Consider the following 16,664-nt stretch of genomic DNA (forward strand, 5'->3'; position numbering starts at 1 on the left):
CTGTGTGGTCGAGCCTCTGGCACCCGCAGTGGCAGCTGTCCACGTGTATTAGTCTGCCAGAAACGACCTGGGGAGCCTCAGGTGATGTTCTGAGAACTGCCACCCTCTCACTGATCTACTCAGTGACAGAGTAACTGTGCCTCAGCCTGGTCCAGGAGCTCGCACACAAAACTCCTAGATGCACAGTTGAATAACGCGATGCGCACCATAACTCTCAACCAGGCACCAATCAATACCCTGGGCACCCTGTTCTGGCAAACATCCTGCCATTAAATATCGGAAGACTTGCAAACTGTAGAGTTTACACACTTTTTTGCAATAACCTACTCATCAAACAAGACCTCAGTCATGTACCCCGCCGTCAACTCAAGCCCAGATCCCCGTTCTGGGATCATGCTGCTGTCACCATCCGAGGATCTCACTCAGATCCAGAATGGTTGAAAACAGTGGAACAACACGGACATGCAGTATAAACACCTCTTCTTGGTTCTTTCGGTAAAGTCACGTACAAGGGAAGTAATAAAATAATAAAAATAAAACATAATAAAATAATTCTCACGACGTTTCGGCCACAACGCAAGCAGCCGTCCTCAGGTGAAGAATGAAACACCACCAAGCTTGGAGCGTATATTTAAGCTGGGTTGGGGGGGGGAAGAAGAGCGCCTAGACAAAATAATTTGCATATCAAGAGGAATTTAGCATATGGAAAATGCGTAGGAGGTGGGCGGGGGGGTTTCAAATTAATATTATGCCCGTGCATTATGCAGGATTAGCAGCATCAAAGGGAGGGGGAAGGGGGGTAGCATTAACAAAGTAAAGGAATGTTAATAGTATGTAGCTGCAGTTGCTAAACAACCACGTAAAAAACTAAAGTATAAACTACATAAACAACTAAAGTATAAACTACATAGCATCATCAGTATACTTACTATACTCTACAATAAGCTGAGTTACTAACAGTAATACATTACAATTCTACGTCGTAAAAATGATATATGCTTCCATCTAAACTTTGTTCTCTTACATCACACGAGTCTACACCGTACTATATACTGCCATAGACAAACCCAACATTAAATTATATACTGTATTGCTATGTAGACAAACCCAACATAGCAATACAGTATATAATTTAATGTTGGGTTTTGTCTATGGCAGTATATAGTACGGTGTAGACTCGTGTGATGTAAGAGAACAAAGTTTAGATGGAAGCATATTATATAATTTTTACGACGTAGAATTGTAATGTATTACTTACTGTTAGTAACTCAGCTTATTGTAGAGTATAGTAAGTATACTGATGATGCTATGTAGTTTATACTTTAGTTGTTTGTAGTTTATACTTTAGTTTTTTACGTGGTTGTTTAGCAACTGCAGCTACATACTATTAACATTCCTTTCCTTTGTTAATGCTACCCCCCTTCCCCCTCCCTTTGATGCTGCTAATCCTGCATAATTCACGGGCATATTAATTTGAAACCCCCCCGCCCACCCCCTACGCATTTTCCATATGCTAAATTCCTCTTGATATGCAAATTATTTTGTCTAGGCGCTCTTCTTCCCACCTCCCCCCCCCAACCCAGCTTAAATATACGCTCCAAGCTTGGTGGTGTTTCATTCTTCACCTGACGGCTGCTTGCGTTGTGGCCGAAACGTCGTGAGAATTATTTTATTATGTTTTATTTTTATTATTTTATTACTTCCCTTCTATGTGACTTTACCGAAAGAACCAAGAAGATGAATCCCTGCAGTCACGAAAGCTTTAAATCGAAATATAAACACCTCCTCATTCGAGACAAGCATCACAGCTCCTGGTTTTGACATTCCTCCTCAGACACTGGAGTGATCAGAACATCAAGAGGCTGATGTGCACATCTCCATCATGAATGGCAATCGAAGACAAACCAGTGATGTCGAGTGTGGAGCTACACACCGAACGTGGAGTGGCACTGGAACACCAAAAAACCTCACACACTCAATCCAATAGCAATCCAGAGAGACGGCTTCTAGATGCAGGTCAAAGTAGTTTGTTTATTCTTTTTAAAACGACAATGTTCGTCATTGTCCATATTTAGTAATACAATATAGCACGTTGCGTCAATATACGAGTGCTAATATTCCACCCGAATGTACCGCATCCCACACCGATACTCAGACTCGCACACTCACGCAACGCTCGCACATCTAATAAACTCGCACTCACAAAAGTAACGTCGCACACACTCAGACTCTCACTGCCCTTTTCCCATCTGCACTAACATCAAAGCACAGAAATAGGAATAGTGCCGGTGCACGTCTTTGGTGTTGTAAGTGCCAGCGCGGTGTGCTGGCATTCCCACAATTGATATACAGCCTCAACAATTTCTATTTATTGCAGACTGTTAGAAATCATCATTGATTTTTGGATTAGGCCATGCAGTGAAACCCTTCACCACCCGACACAGCCAAACAAATTCATTTCACAGCATGCAAGCGTTTAACGACACACCTTTTGTTTCAGCTCACTTACCGGTGAGTTAGAAAACTATTCTCACAGCCAGATTTAACAGCGATTAGATAAGAAATTACGTTTCACTTGAAACTGCATTAAGTATTCAGGACAAGTGCCAGGAATTCAGAATAAAGATCCAGGAAGTGATTCTGACTGATTTTCTGGATCTCGTCGTAAAGATGCTTGGTTGAGAGAATTGTTTATTGGTTTATCGGCTTACCGGCGAGTTGAGCCAAAACAATAATAACTGGCACGTCGTTAAATGCTCGTGCACCACATGACAATTACCGATTTCTTAATGACACACAAATGTGGCCAGATCATTACATGGCCTCAAGTAAAAAATCAGGTACGAGTGGCAGATATAAAATGGTCAATGTCTGCCTCCTTCTGAGGAGTGCCGTTCGTACTGCGCGACAAAGACGGCAGGCGCTCCCCTCTGGAGACTGGCGTGGCACCGCTACGAGTTGTGAGGCTGCAGGGGGAAGAGCTGCCGAGCCGGGATGCGTGATGACAGTGCCGCCTGCGCGGTGGCGCCGAGCGGAGTCTCGTTCTCAGCCGGGAGCTCTGACAGGAGCGCCTCCTGCTCCGAGTGGAAGTAGCAGAGTCTGCACAGGGACATGTACTTGTCCGCTCCTCCTATCACCTCCACCTGCGCAAAAAGAGTCCACCGGTGTTGTTAGTTATCACCTATTAAGGTCGGTGCAGCACAGAAGAAGGTGGCGTGGCCGTAACCACGCCCAGCCAGCTTTGCCTCCCCACTGCTGATGTTGTACACACTGCACCAGGTACTCATATGAGGCCGAGTCGACCTAGGGGAGGCCCAGGACCGGTTCAGATATAGTAAAACCTTGGATTGCGAGTAACTTGGTCTGCGAGTGTTTTGCAAGACGAGCAAATTTTTTAAAGAAATATGAATTTGATAAACGAGCAAGGTCTTGCAATACGAGTAGTATGTATACGCTTTGTCTGCTGAGTGTCACGTGATCACAACTGATATACGAGTGCTTTGGATTAAAAACACGTTTCCAGAACAAATTATGCTCGCAATCCAAGGTTTTACTGTATATGTTACCGACGTTGGCTGTGAGCAGAAATCGAACTCGGGTCACCGGTTTACATAGCACCGTGTGCTAATCACTACGCTCACGCACACTCTCCCTGTATCACACCTCACACAAAGATCCCCCATGCATCCTTTTTAACCGACTGCTGAGAAAAGTGCTCTTCGTGAGCACCTATGAAAGCTGGCACGGCACATGAAGGGGGTGGATGGCCAACACCACGACCGGCCGTCTTTATCTCCCTATTGGCAATATTTACCCATCACACCAGGTACTCATCTTGATGTTGAGTCAACCTCAGGGATGCTCAGAACCAGTACAGATAATTGCCAATGGTGTTTGCTTGCCGGGTTCGTAGTGCAGTGCATGAACCATTACACTACTGCTCCCCACACTCACACACTCCCTCTCAACGCACATGCACACAGGATACCCAATCACAAGCACATCCGTTGCACGGTAAAGGGGAGTGAAGGAAGAGCACAGTGAAGGATCTGAGAGCGTTGCCTGTGTCTCAGAGCCCAGGCGCTTGGTGTAGGCCGCCTCCTTGTAGCAGCGCATGCAAACAGCGCTGAGCTTCACCACACTCTCTGCAAGTGGTACCAGCGCCAGAACATCTCCAAACGCCTGCCTCACACAGACACAAAGACAAAAAAAGTTCCCCCGTATAGCCTTTAAGAAACTATTGGGGCAAGTGCTGTTAGCGACCACCTATGAAGGCCAGCAAGGCACCGCGCACACACACGCACACCGCCCCGTGGAGCCTACACAGGCCGAGTTAATTGCGGTGTTTGCTGCTCGGTGTTTGCTGCTCGGTGTTTGCTAATCAGTAAAAACTTAAAAGTTGAATTCTGGATGTTTGAGAATTTTTAAAACCGGGGAGCGGGGGCACAAACCTTGCGCTGAAATGTTCCATCGAGGGCCGCAACGATGACAGTCTTTCCCAAGTTCGCCATCTCCTCGCAGAACTGCACGCAGTCTGGGAACTGTGGAATGGCACGGCACGTGTCAGAACTCTCTCTCGCTTGTGAGGCGTACAAACCAGGGCTCGCCAATCGATCAGGGCAGCAAAGTCGACTCCCATGCTGGGAGATCGAACACGGTGACCTCTAGATCGCAGTGCACTACTTACCATCACGGCATGGCAGTAGCATGTGCTGCGTGTTAACTGTGTCGGCCTGTGTCTTGTTACCGTGCTGTCCCGTTACCATAATGTCCATAGTGTGGCAGACTCATGGAGCCTTGTGTGTACCGTATTTTCCCGCATACACCCCACAAAAATAGTTTTTGTGTAAAACAAATTTCAGATAGCCCGCACCTCCATATACCCCGCATGCATTCATATCTTTAACGTTGTTACCGCAGCTTAATTCCATCATATTAATACAAAGTTTACATTTGTAATAGATGCCACTATAAATTGTTAACATTAAAATCATGTGCACAAAGAAAACAAACTAACCGGAAACGAGTGAACTTAAAACAGTAAATAAGTAAAAAAAGTAAATATCCAATAAATAAGTAACACATAACTGGTAGATAAGTACCGTAAGTAAGCGTACTGTTAGGCTTACCAGCATTCGACCTCATCATATTATAGCTACTGGACCGGTAAATACCCCTGTAGTTTTAGCACTGGTAGATTGCGCACTGCGCAGACAATAGCGGCACTACGGTAACGTCATTGTCTCCTGGCAACAAAGCTATTGGAAGTTTGAAACAAAGCTCATGGTCGCGACTGTATAGTGCTCAGCCAATAGCAGCGGCCTAAGGGACTCAGCAATAAGGATTCCGTGTCTGGTAGATGCTTGTTAAGGCCCTTCCCATTGTGCAATCCATAGCCTCAGCTGCAACTTTCGCACCCCCCTACAGCCACTGAAAGTATTATGGTAAACAAAGTGCGCCCACTTCATACATTGTCGTTTTATTGTACAAACAATTAGAATAATTTAAACCGTGATAACATGTGCAATTTTAGTGTGAGTGGTTTATTCAGCAGTGCTTTAGTGTTGCATAGTAGATAGTCCTACCATGAAAACGTTTAACGAGTTATGACATGTCACACGTGTAAAATATGTTTGGGATAGCCCGCACCTCCATATACCCCGCAAGGTTTGTTTTGTTTGTAAAAAGTGGTATACCCCCTGGGTTATATGCGGGAAAATACAGTAATTGTGTGTGTGCACGTGTGTATATGTGGGGAGCAGTAGTGTAGGGTTAGCACGCTGCGCTACGAAGCCGGCGACCCAAATTCGATTCCTGCTCATTGCCAAAACCAGTGACGATATTATCTGAACTGGTCATGGGCCTCCCCAAGGTCGAATCAGCCTCAAATGAGTACCTTGTGTGGTGTGTAAACATCACCACTGGAAAATTAAAGGCAGCTGGGCATGGTGTTGGCCACCCACCCCCTCGCGTGCCGTGCCGGCCTTCATAGGTGCGCCGCAACGGCACTTGCCCCAACAGTCTGTTCAAGCTATATGGTGGTTCTTTGTCTTTTATATGTGTATATATGTATGTGTATACCACACGGAGTGGGGAGCAATGCAGCAGTGGTTAGCACGTTGTGCTGCGAACACGGTGACCTGAATTCGATTCCCACTCGCAGCCAACATCGGGGACGAATATCTGAATCGGTCCTGGGCATCCCCTAGGTCGACTCAGCCCCAAATGAGTACTTGGTGCGGTGTGGGAAAACATCGCCACTGGGGAGACAAAGGCGGCCGGACGTGGTGCTGGCCACCGACCTCCCCATGTACTGTGCCGTCCTTCATAGGTGCTCACTAACAGCACTTGCCCCAACACCTGTGAAGGCTACGAGGCATCTTTGTCTTTTGTACCACACAGGCCCACGGGAGTGAAGGGGTGGCGCATGGGACAGCGCATTGTGCAATTAACCCAGCAACCCGAGTTCAATTCCTGCTCACGGCAAACATCAGCAGCAAATATTTGAAATGGTACTGGGCCTCCCCTAGGCAGATTAAGCCTTATAAGAGAACCTGGTGCGGTGTGTAGACATCGTCACCAGGGAGATAAAGGCGGTCAGGTGTAGTGCTAGCCACTCTCCCCCTTTTATGCCATGCCAGCCTTAATAGGTTCCCACTAACAGAACTTGTCCCAAAAGCCAGCGTAGACTACACGGGGGATCTTGGTCTCTGTGTCGCAGTGTGTGTTACTCACGAACTGGCCCTCATCAATGCCAATGACGGAGCAGGGTAGTGCGAGGGAATGAATGTCGTACAGACATGACGCTGGGACGGCTGCCATCTCATACCTACACAAACACAGAATGAGACAGACAAATACACAGAATCAGACACAGAGACACACATAGACACACAGAGAACATCAGATACAGAAACACAGAGAGAGACAAACGCACACACAGACAAATAAAGAAAGATATACAGAGGCAGACACACAGAGTGAGAGACAAAGACATACACAAAGACACAGGGCACAGACTAGAGCAGTGAGTTCTTGGCTCTACAAACCACTTATAAGTAGCATGTGTGGTTTGGTGTGTGTGTAGTGAGTGTGTAGAGTGTATATAATGTGTGTGCACGTATTGGTCGTGCGTGGCGAGCCTGCTGTTATAGCGTGTGTGGTGCGTGTGTATGTACGTACTGGTCGTGTGTGGCAAGCCCACTCTCCGAGTAGCGCGTGTCACGTGCGTATTTGATGAGGAGGCACTCGTGCCGTGTGACACGGAAACGGCGCACACGTCTCAACAACTCCGTGCTGCGGGAAATCATCACAGCAGCAGCACCACAGTAGCAACATTAGCAGCAACATCAAAGCAGTATAGCAGCATTACAGCATCACAGACCACGGCAACATCAATGTTCATTTGAGCATGAAATCACTCTGACTTTGAATGCATTTCTGACACTAATACATGATATTCATACACATTCTTACTAAATTGTACCGGGTCTTCTCAGCCAGTGATGCCCTTCCTTCTGTATACTTGCAAAATGTGTGCCACTTTGAAGGAACATCTTCGCCAGTTTGAAATATGTAGGCTGGCCTGCCTGCAAGTCATCCTGGGTTTATAACCAGACTGGATTGTGTGAGATCCTTGAAAGATATGGATAGAGCTCCATCCATCAGTGAGCTTCTGCAGCAGGCAAGGATGCGTTGGCTGGGTCATGTAGCACGCATGCCCAGCCACCACATGCTAAAGCAGCTTCTATTTGGCTGGCTAGAGGGCGCTATAAACGGGCATGGGACAGGCTGGAGGAGAGGTGGGTTTAATGCGGTAAAAGGATGTGGAGTTCAGTGGAATCGCATAACACCTAGGTCTGTCCCGTGACCTCCTGCAGGCAGCGAGCCTTCCACATTTGACATGATACCACAACGTGCACTTAGCCTGGCACTAGTTCCATGGCCACCACGTAGTGGTGAATGGCGGCTGTGGCTGTTGGTGTGGTGGTTGTTGCCCATGAGGGTTGTGTCCCCATGTGTAGATTAATAAAAGACAAATCCAGTCCAGTTACAAAAGCAAACAGTATTTAGTTGAACACATAAAACATCTTCAATTCGAGTGTTTGTTTTACTGTTGGAACGTTATAATATATAAAATTCACCGATTAACATTATTACAGAGCATAAACAATGAAAGTTTATTTCCCAGGAAGCCACACTCAGCCTGAAGAAATTTTTTTCAGGAGAATCCTGCTACACTGTGATAACTGGCCAATATCAATGACATTCTGTGTGTGTGTTTAGCTACATGAGAAACTAGAGAAAAGCCAGAGGAAACCCATGCATAACAGGGGGAGAACGTACAAACTCCACACAGAAGGCAACTTACCTTCTGTGTGGAGTTTGTATTAGTCAGATTTTTGCTGAGGCGCGAATATATATCAACCACTCCGTCACCACCCGGCCACCCAATGTGATTAAAACGTAATCCACTTAAATACAAAAGTACGAAATAAAATCCAATATGGGCGCTAAAGTTTCAGAGTCAAAAGCCACCAGATGAAATATCTATAGCTAGCCTGCATCCCTAATGCCATGTGAAAGAGATCATCCTAACAGCACCGAGGCCAGGGCCGTGTTGATGAGTATTGGCCTAACTGGGTTTAAGATCTGCTAGCGCAGTTTGTGTCGAGAATGTGCTGGGGTTACCTTTTGCCAGAGAACATGGGCCCGAAGATGACCTGCAGGGCACAGCACGCTGCGTGTTAGCACACTGATGCAGTCCCGTTCATCGGCCAGCATAATACACAATAGGTTACCAGTAATGTGAGTGAGTGACCGGCCGTCATGTAAACTGAATTAGCTGTTGAGTCTCGGTGTTACTGATCAGGGTTCTAACTTCCTAACCCGGTGGCTTTTGCAGCCGAAGACAGCGTCATGCAGGATGATTCAATCGCGTTGCGGGCCAAATCGCATCGCCGAATCGTGAAGACTCACCTGATGATGAATGCTATGACTGATGATGGATTGTGGCTGATGATGGTGAATTACATGAGACTATGACTGATACTCTTTGTTTTTTTCGGTAAAGTCACGTAGGTAAAAAATAAAATGAAAACAAAGAAATTAATTCACGACGTTTCGGAAGCAACACAAGCAACCATCATCAGGTGTGACTGTTCCAGCAAAATTACTGAAGCGTAGTCACACCTGATCATGGTTGCTTGTGTTGTTTCCGAAACGTCGTGATTTATTTTATTTGTTTTAATTTATTTTATTTTTTACTTACGTGACTTTACCGAAAAAACAAAAGAGTATGAATCCTTGCAGTCACAAAAACTTCAAATCTAGAACTATGACTGATGATGGATTGTGGCTGATGGTAAACTATATGAGACTATGACTGATGAGAATATGTTTTCCCCTTTTATCTGGCAACAAATCAGGTGTTAAATTGTTAAAACACCAAACTGAAACATTTTACAAGAAATCATGTCTGCATTAACCACAATACTTGTGGTCAAAATGCAAACAAAAAACATACTCTGATAATATATGCATTGATGATGGATTCTGGCCGATGATGAACTTTATGAGATTGACGGATGATGGATTCTGGCTGATGATGAACTATATGAGACTATGACTAATGATGGATTTTGGCTGATGATGATGGCAAACTACTGTTACTATTATGTATGATCGAGTGACGATGCGTTTTTTTTTACTTTCTGACCCGACACTACTGGACATCTGTGAAAAAAGCTTAATAGCTCATTGGATTATTCCAGTCTAATTAAAGATTATCATTCTCTTCATGAAGTCCTAGGCTAGGTGGATAGATTGCCTGTGGTTAAGTTCACTCATGACCAGGGATACAAAGTGTTCTGGATCAAGTTCAAGTTCATTTATTAGGTATAGCCCTGTGAGCCATTCAGCTCTTGAATCGGGTGCAACCGCAACAAACAAAAACATGAACAAAAAACATCTTAAAGTGAATATGTGACTAAGTGCAAACAGAAAATTCAAGAAAAGACAGCAAAAATATTGCAGAAAAAACACCGTACACCAACGCTGTGTGCAAAAATCTCAGTGGGATGCAAGTCAAACAACAACAACCACAAGACAGCTTAGATTAAGGCCATCAGTCTAACTCTGTACTACAACAAACAAACATGGGAAGTGGTGCGATGCAGGACACGAGGTGGACAGATCTCCACTTATCTCGTTGCAAAGTCAATAAGAATGTGTTGGGTCCTGTTAATCCACTGCTGGATGAAGGCCTCCCCAGACCTACATGGGTCACGGGAGGTCTTTGACCATACTTCACGCTGGTCAGTCCAGGTTGGATGGAGGGATGGGGCGGTGATAGATGAGTTCAGATGTCACTCACCACTGATGTTAGCCGTGTTGACTGTGAGAGTGAACATATGAGTGTGTGTCAATTACGGGTTTGGGCTTGAGACGACTCCACTCGCGGTGCTCACACAGCCTCACGGGGAGAGTCAGAGCGTGAGAGTGTGAGAGTTAAGAGCGTGAGATTGAGAATCAGTGTGAGATTTAGAGTCACAGTGAGAGTGTGAGCATCAGTGAGAGTGTGAGAATCACTCGTGATAATCAATAACAGTGTGAGAGTGTGAGAATCACGAGTCAGTGACTGCGTGAGAGTCAGCGTGAGAGTGTCAGTGAGTGAGAGGTGTGGATGTGTATGTCACCTGGATCTGCCCCTTCACTTTGAATGGAGACGCGGCGTGGATGGGAGTCGTGGCCATGGCTCCTGAACAACAACAACTTCACCCACAATCTCTCCTCTCCCGGCCTTTCTCTCAACAGGAGCCTATGGCGCGCTGCGTTCCCCCTCGCAGTTTTCGCGCCAAAATGCCGCTTCGCATCTCGCGCCCCCCCCCTCGTCACGTGCCCACGCGGAGACCGGCGGAGACCCCGCCCACACCGAGACCCCGCCCACACCGAGACCCCGCCCACACGGAGACCCCGCCCACGTTGAGACCCCGCCCACACCGAGACCCCGCCCACACCAAGACCCCGCCCACACCGAGACCCCGCCCACGCCGAGACCCCGCCCACACCGAGACCCCGCCCACGCCGAGACCCCGTCACTTATTGGTACCACCTGAGGTGTCAAAGACGAGTCATGATTTTTGTAATCCTCCATGTGTGTGGGACATATTCTAATATGATATCCTTTGGGGCCGTCCATAAATGACATCACGCACCTAGGGGGGGGAGGGGGGTCAGACATTTGTGACGATATGTGACGAGGGGGGGGGGGAGGTTTGAGAAATGTGACGTCACATGAAAATGCGCACAAGCAATCTTCATCAGGTGGAACAACCACAGCAAGAAAAATGCTGAAGTAGGCGAGAGAGCTGCCGTGGCAAGAGGTTATATAGGTAAGAAAGGGGGGAGGCAAAGGGGGAGAGAGGGGGTGGGGGTGTGGCAGGGGAAGGGGGGGGCTGCGTGAACGCTAATTAAGTAGAATTGTTATAACAACACTAATTTTGATTAATATTCATTATAATTTTTATTATTATCTAAATATATTAAGGTCACCTTTTATTTTTAGTATAGATTATATTATGTTAAGCTTAAGAACCGGAAGTAAAACTACGTCACACCTTTATAGAGAAAAATACTTCGTCAGGAAGAGGAAGTGCAAATAAAATGTGAATGCAGTCGTTATATTAAAACGCTTGATAAGTACTATTATTCCTGTCATAAAAATCGACAGAATTTTAAAGCACGCAATTGTTTATTAAATAATATTTTAAATATCAGAATTTTATTTTTATACTATTATTATGTTACTATAACATTTATGATAATATAGAGAGATAAGTTTTTGGATACAACGATATCAGTCATTTTTTGAGCATGGAGGGATAATGAATCATGGAGTACCTACTAAATATACGTCATTCGGCAAGCGTACAATAGCCAACACGTCCTCCATGATTAATTATTCCTCCATGAAATTTTAGTTCTTCGTACCCAGAAAATGACGTCATGCTTCTTTTCGCCATTGTCCGACTATGAACCATGAGTGACTAAATTTTACAATTTAGGATCTTTAATTTAACTACGGAGTTCCCTTATAGAAATGCATTTTTACAGGTAGGAACAACAGTCCCACACTGCCCACCAGGGATTAGTTGTCTGTCTGTTGTGCATAGCCACGCCCTCGATTTGTATTTCATAGAGCGCTTCGGGCGGGCTCAGCACCACGTGACGCACCGCCCCACGCAGCGTTTGTCGCGTGACATGGATCGCACGAATGCGCTGTCTAACCAAGTTCTGACCTGCCCACTCCGAAGGAACGTGTTCAAGGGAGACCCGGCCAACAGACAATTCAAAGTACTGTATTCCACAATTGAACAAATGAGTAAAAACTAAATATCCAGAGGCACGTTCAGTTCAATCGATAAGGCACTTATACTGGTAGGAACGAAGTGGACCAGCCTACAATAGATTATATTGTCCGTCCGTCCGTCCGTGTAGCAACATCGCCCCCTACTGCAAACACTTGGCATGACCCTACAAAAACCTTTAGACTCAGTGACGCTTTTCTGGCTAAACAAGTGTAACATTCCCTTATAATTCCCTCAGATAGATTTTAATTAAAACATTTAAATTAATGAGGCTTTCCTGGCTAAACAAGTGTAACATTCTCTTATAATTCCCTGAGATAGCTTTTAATTAAAACTTTTAAATTCAAATTTAACTCACAGCGCCCTAAAGCCTACAGCTAGGCCTAAACCCTCAAACTACGACTCAAACTCTCCCTTCGTATCGTACCCCCGCGTGTGTGCAAAGGAGTTAATGTTTAACAATGTTACATTCCCTGATGCTTTTAAATAGAAACATTTAAATTTAAAGCTTTTACATAAATAATAAAAACATTTAAATTTGAAATTAACTCACGGCGGCCTAAAGCCTACAGCTAGGCCTAAAGCCTAGAACTAGGCCTCAAACTCTCTCTTCGTATCGTCCGATTCGGTGTAGCAACATCGCCCCCTACTGCAAACACTTGGCAGGACCCTACAAAAACCGTTAGACTCAGTGGGGCTTTCCTGGCTAAACAAGTGTAATAATACATTATGTTTATATTCTTTGGTTATTCGTTCCTACCAGCCCACCCCGCAGGGTCCTGTTTAACAACATGAATTACAGATGGTGATGGTAGCGAGGCTAATTTGAACGTTTTCGTGTGGACCATGTCAAAGAGAAAAAAAAACCGTTTTAATCACTTGAGTGCACAACTTAATCGACTCACGGCCGGGTATCGGGACCGTGATTGCATTAACGAGGCGCGTGCCAGTAGCTTGGCTCATGAACGGCGCCTCGCACAATGGGCGCGCGTGCAATGAGCGAATCTTCGCCGTGATTGGCTCCCGATGATTGGCCTGCAGGGGAAGATGGGCGGAGGCACGCGCGCGTAATTCTGTCACGTGATGTGAGCTCCCTCAATGGACTCTCAACATACTCACTTTGGGGGTCGTGATTGCGTCTATGAAGCCCGAGCGCGCGTGGCTGGGCTCGTTAACGGAGTCTCACGCAAAATAGGAACGAGTGCAGGAAGCGCCACCTATCCAATTAGTGACTCATCATACTGATTGATTCGCGATGATTGCCTTCTCTCTCCGACCCCCATGATTGGCCAGGGATGGGAAGGCAAACCCGCGTGATTGTTCCACGTGACGTGCGCTCCCTCGATATAAAGGAGGGAGCAGACGGCACACCGCATCTGCTCTTCACGGGGTTGACTGCTTCTGTAAGTGGTGAGAGGGGTGGGCTACATTGCCGGGCTTGCTGTTGTGCCCCTTTCCAGACCATGTTGGGTGCATGTTGGTTGTCTTTTTTTCCATACTTGTATTTAACTTTCTGCGTGGTCAGTTTTCTTTTTTAACTTTGAGGATTAATGTCTTCGGAGGTACTAAGCCGAACGAGCTGACGCTTTCTACACGCACTCACCGCGCATGACAATCCAATATTTCCTTAAGAAAGCCTGTCCAGGTCCCGTACATTTTGCTCCTTATTGCGTTTTAACAATCCACGTAACCTGCCATTTCGACATTTTGATGCAAGCCAACCACTCGTTAAAGACACCAAATTTTGAATAATTTTGGTCAAGTTTTATACTGCAAATAAAAGCATGCATTAGCTTATTTACCTAAAATTTCCCTTAACATCAACAATGGGCTTGTTGTTTGAACAATGTATTAGCCGGGTTGATCTCCCCGTAATATTTTTTAAACCATGTCTGTTCTGTACCTTTTTCAAAGTCTCACCTGCCAAAATTCTGGCTGAATCCTGTAAAAATGGATTTGTAGCATAGGGCCGCACTACTGTTTTATTGACCTGAAATCTGAGGGTTGTATGGCAGAAGCTGAAAACCCTTTTAAGTTTGAAACGCAGTTAATGGGAATTCTCAAATTAATTTTATTTGTCTGCCACCTAATTTTTTTAAATCTAAAGAAGGGTCTAATTTGACCCCTTTTCAAACGGTGCTGTCATAAATGTCTCTACCTTGATGTGATGCAACGCCTAATGACCACTGCATTATGCCTGCGTTCTAAAAAACCTCTGCTGTTTATTTTTCGGCCAGGATTGTTCTTGCCTGGGCGATCTGCATATGCAAACATGGTTGCCTTTGATTATAGGTTTAATCTGGTTTCCCCACACTACCTTAACCCAACTGCTTCTGTTCATATGACCCGTTTAGGTCGCCTTCAGCCAAGTCCCTGGATCGTCTATCCGAACTTTTTATTGTTCGTGGAAAGAAAAGGTATTTGTGCTACTGCAACTTGACACGTGCATCCCTCTTGCATTGCCCCACTGCATGATGGTCTACTGTGGCTGAGTGGCTCGAGGGTTGTGGAATGGGCCGTACTCTATCCTGCTGTTTGTTGTTGGGAGAAAAATGTATGGGAATTTAGTTTTGATACTCTGCCACCAACAATGCCCGCAATTCCATGAGCACGGACGCTTGTGCTTGAAGGACTAATTGTTAATTTTATCAGCAGAGTTCATTGTTGCGCACTTTTTGCTTTAATATTGATTCCACAAATTTTAAATCTAGAAACGGTAGTAATTTTGACTCGGATTATGTTTGGATACTTGCCAAAGATTTAAAACATGATTTGGCAGCATGTAAAACGGCTATTGTGCACTTTGGTGTCCACTATTTTTCAGTCCTTCCTTAGTATTTTAATGTCCAAATTTTAAGACACGAATGGTACACTGAACTACAGTTGCTAGTGAACTGTAGTCCTGATTCTGTTTTTTGTAAATGATAGTTTGGCAGGAATATTTGGCTTGAAACATGCTTTCCCTTCCGTCTCCATCCAGGTTGACATAATGTCGTACCCACTTACGCTGCACATCATTGGAGGTCAAGGTGGAAATGCGTTCTCGTTTGATGGGATCAGCAATGCGGCCACGCTGCAGAAATACTCCGTGAGCGTTGGAGGCTGGCAAGTGAGGGGTGTGGAGGTGTGGCTGACTGACGGGCGAAGGCAGCAATTCGGCACCGTGGACTCCTCTGCTCAGCAGTTTGAATTCCAGTCGGGCGAGTTCATGTCGCAGCTCTCCCTGTGGGGCAATGGGGCCGGCACGCGTCTGGGTGCCATCAAGTTCAGAACGAGCCGCAACCGCGAGTTCTTTGCCAAGATGACGGACTAGGGGCTCAAGACCGAGTACAAGATCGACGTGGGCTCTGGCATCTGCTTGGGCGTTCAGGGCCGAGCGGGGGCTGACATCGACTCCATGGGCTTCCTTTTCATCAATGCTGTGAAGTCGTCGGTGATCCAGAACATGAAGTACCCAACTTTGCACCAGGTTCTGCCTAACGTGCAGATGGAGGAGATTAAAGAAATGGAGTACATAAACGACACCAGCGTCATGCAGTCTCACACCTTCGAGAGCTCCAAGATGATAACCAAAAAGTCGTCGTGGTCTACGACCAACAAGATCGAGTTCACCTTCAGCCTGACCGTCTCGGCAGGCATACCTGAGGTCGTGGAGGGGGAGGCTGGGTTCAGCTTCACCGTGAGCTGAGACCACGCACGCGCTGGAGAACTCGGAGGAGCGGACGGAAACTCTCACGTTCCCCGTCTCGGTTCCTCCGCACAAGACTGTCACCGTTGTCGCCAAAATCGGGCGTGCAAACATCGACCTCCAGTACACGGCCCTGCTGCGCATCACCTGCATGAATGGCGCACTCTTTGACGTTCCCCTGAGTGGCGTCTACAAGGGGCTCAGCTTACACCAAAATGACCGCCCGTGCTACTGAGAAATAAGCAGCATTTTTCTACCGTTTTTTTATCAAATGTTCTGAAAGAATAATTGTGGCTGACTACGAATAAAAGCCTTATGCATTGCACTTCAATTTTCTCGTTGCATGTTTGTGGTTGCATTTTTAAGGAATTTACATTTTTATGAGGTTCTAGTGTTTATAGACATGGATATTTCACCCTTTTGCTGTTGGCAGGGATTATTATGTAGTTACATTGAGCGTCATATTCTAAATTTGTTTTCGTGACTGCAAGGATCCACTCTTTGGTTCTTTTCACCGTGACTTTACCGAAAGAACTAAAGAGTATCGAGCCTCATATCCTCTATTCTGCATTGCATGGCCATTATTGAAACAGTGGGTTAGTGGCATG

General features: G+C 45.8%; 1 protein-coding gene and 1 pseudogene across 1 annotated transcript; one reads left to right on the plus strand and one right to left on the minus strand.

The window, feature by feature from the left end:
* Positions 1 to 2,011: 2,011 nt before the first annotated feature.
* Positions 2,012 to 10,884, minus strand: TK1 (thymidine kinase 1). The gene is made up of 7 exons (XM_061565974.1): positions 10,698 to 10,884; positions 8,692 to 8,723; positions 7,183 to 7,296; positions 6,736 to 6,829; positions 4,452 to 4,541; positions 4,063 to 4,182; positions 2,012 to 3,143 (listed from the first exon to the last, which is right to left on the minus strand). The coding sequence occupies exons 1-7, from the start codon at positions 10,752 to 10,754 to the stop codon at positions 2,952 to 2,954; spliced, it is 699 nt and encodes a 232-aa protein (XP_061421958.1). The 5' UTR covers positions 10,755 to 10,884; the 3' UTR covers positions 2,012 to 2,951.
* Positions 10,885 to 13,663: 2,779 nt separating this feature from the next.
* On the plus strand, positions 13,664 to 16,298 carry LOC133352976 (aerolysin-like protein; annotated as a pseudogene).
* The last annotated feature ends 366 nt before the right edge of the window (positions 16,299 to 16,664 follow it).

Source organism: Lethenteron reissneri, chromosome 5, assembly GCF_015708825.2.
Source record: "Lethenteron reissneri isolate LAM-NWPU_2019-01 chromosome 5, ASM1570882v1, whole genome shotgun sequence".
NCBI lineage: Eukaryota > Metazoa > Chordata > Hyperoartia > Petromyzontiformes > Petromyzontidae > Lethenteron > Lethenteron reissneri.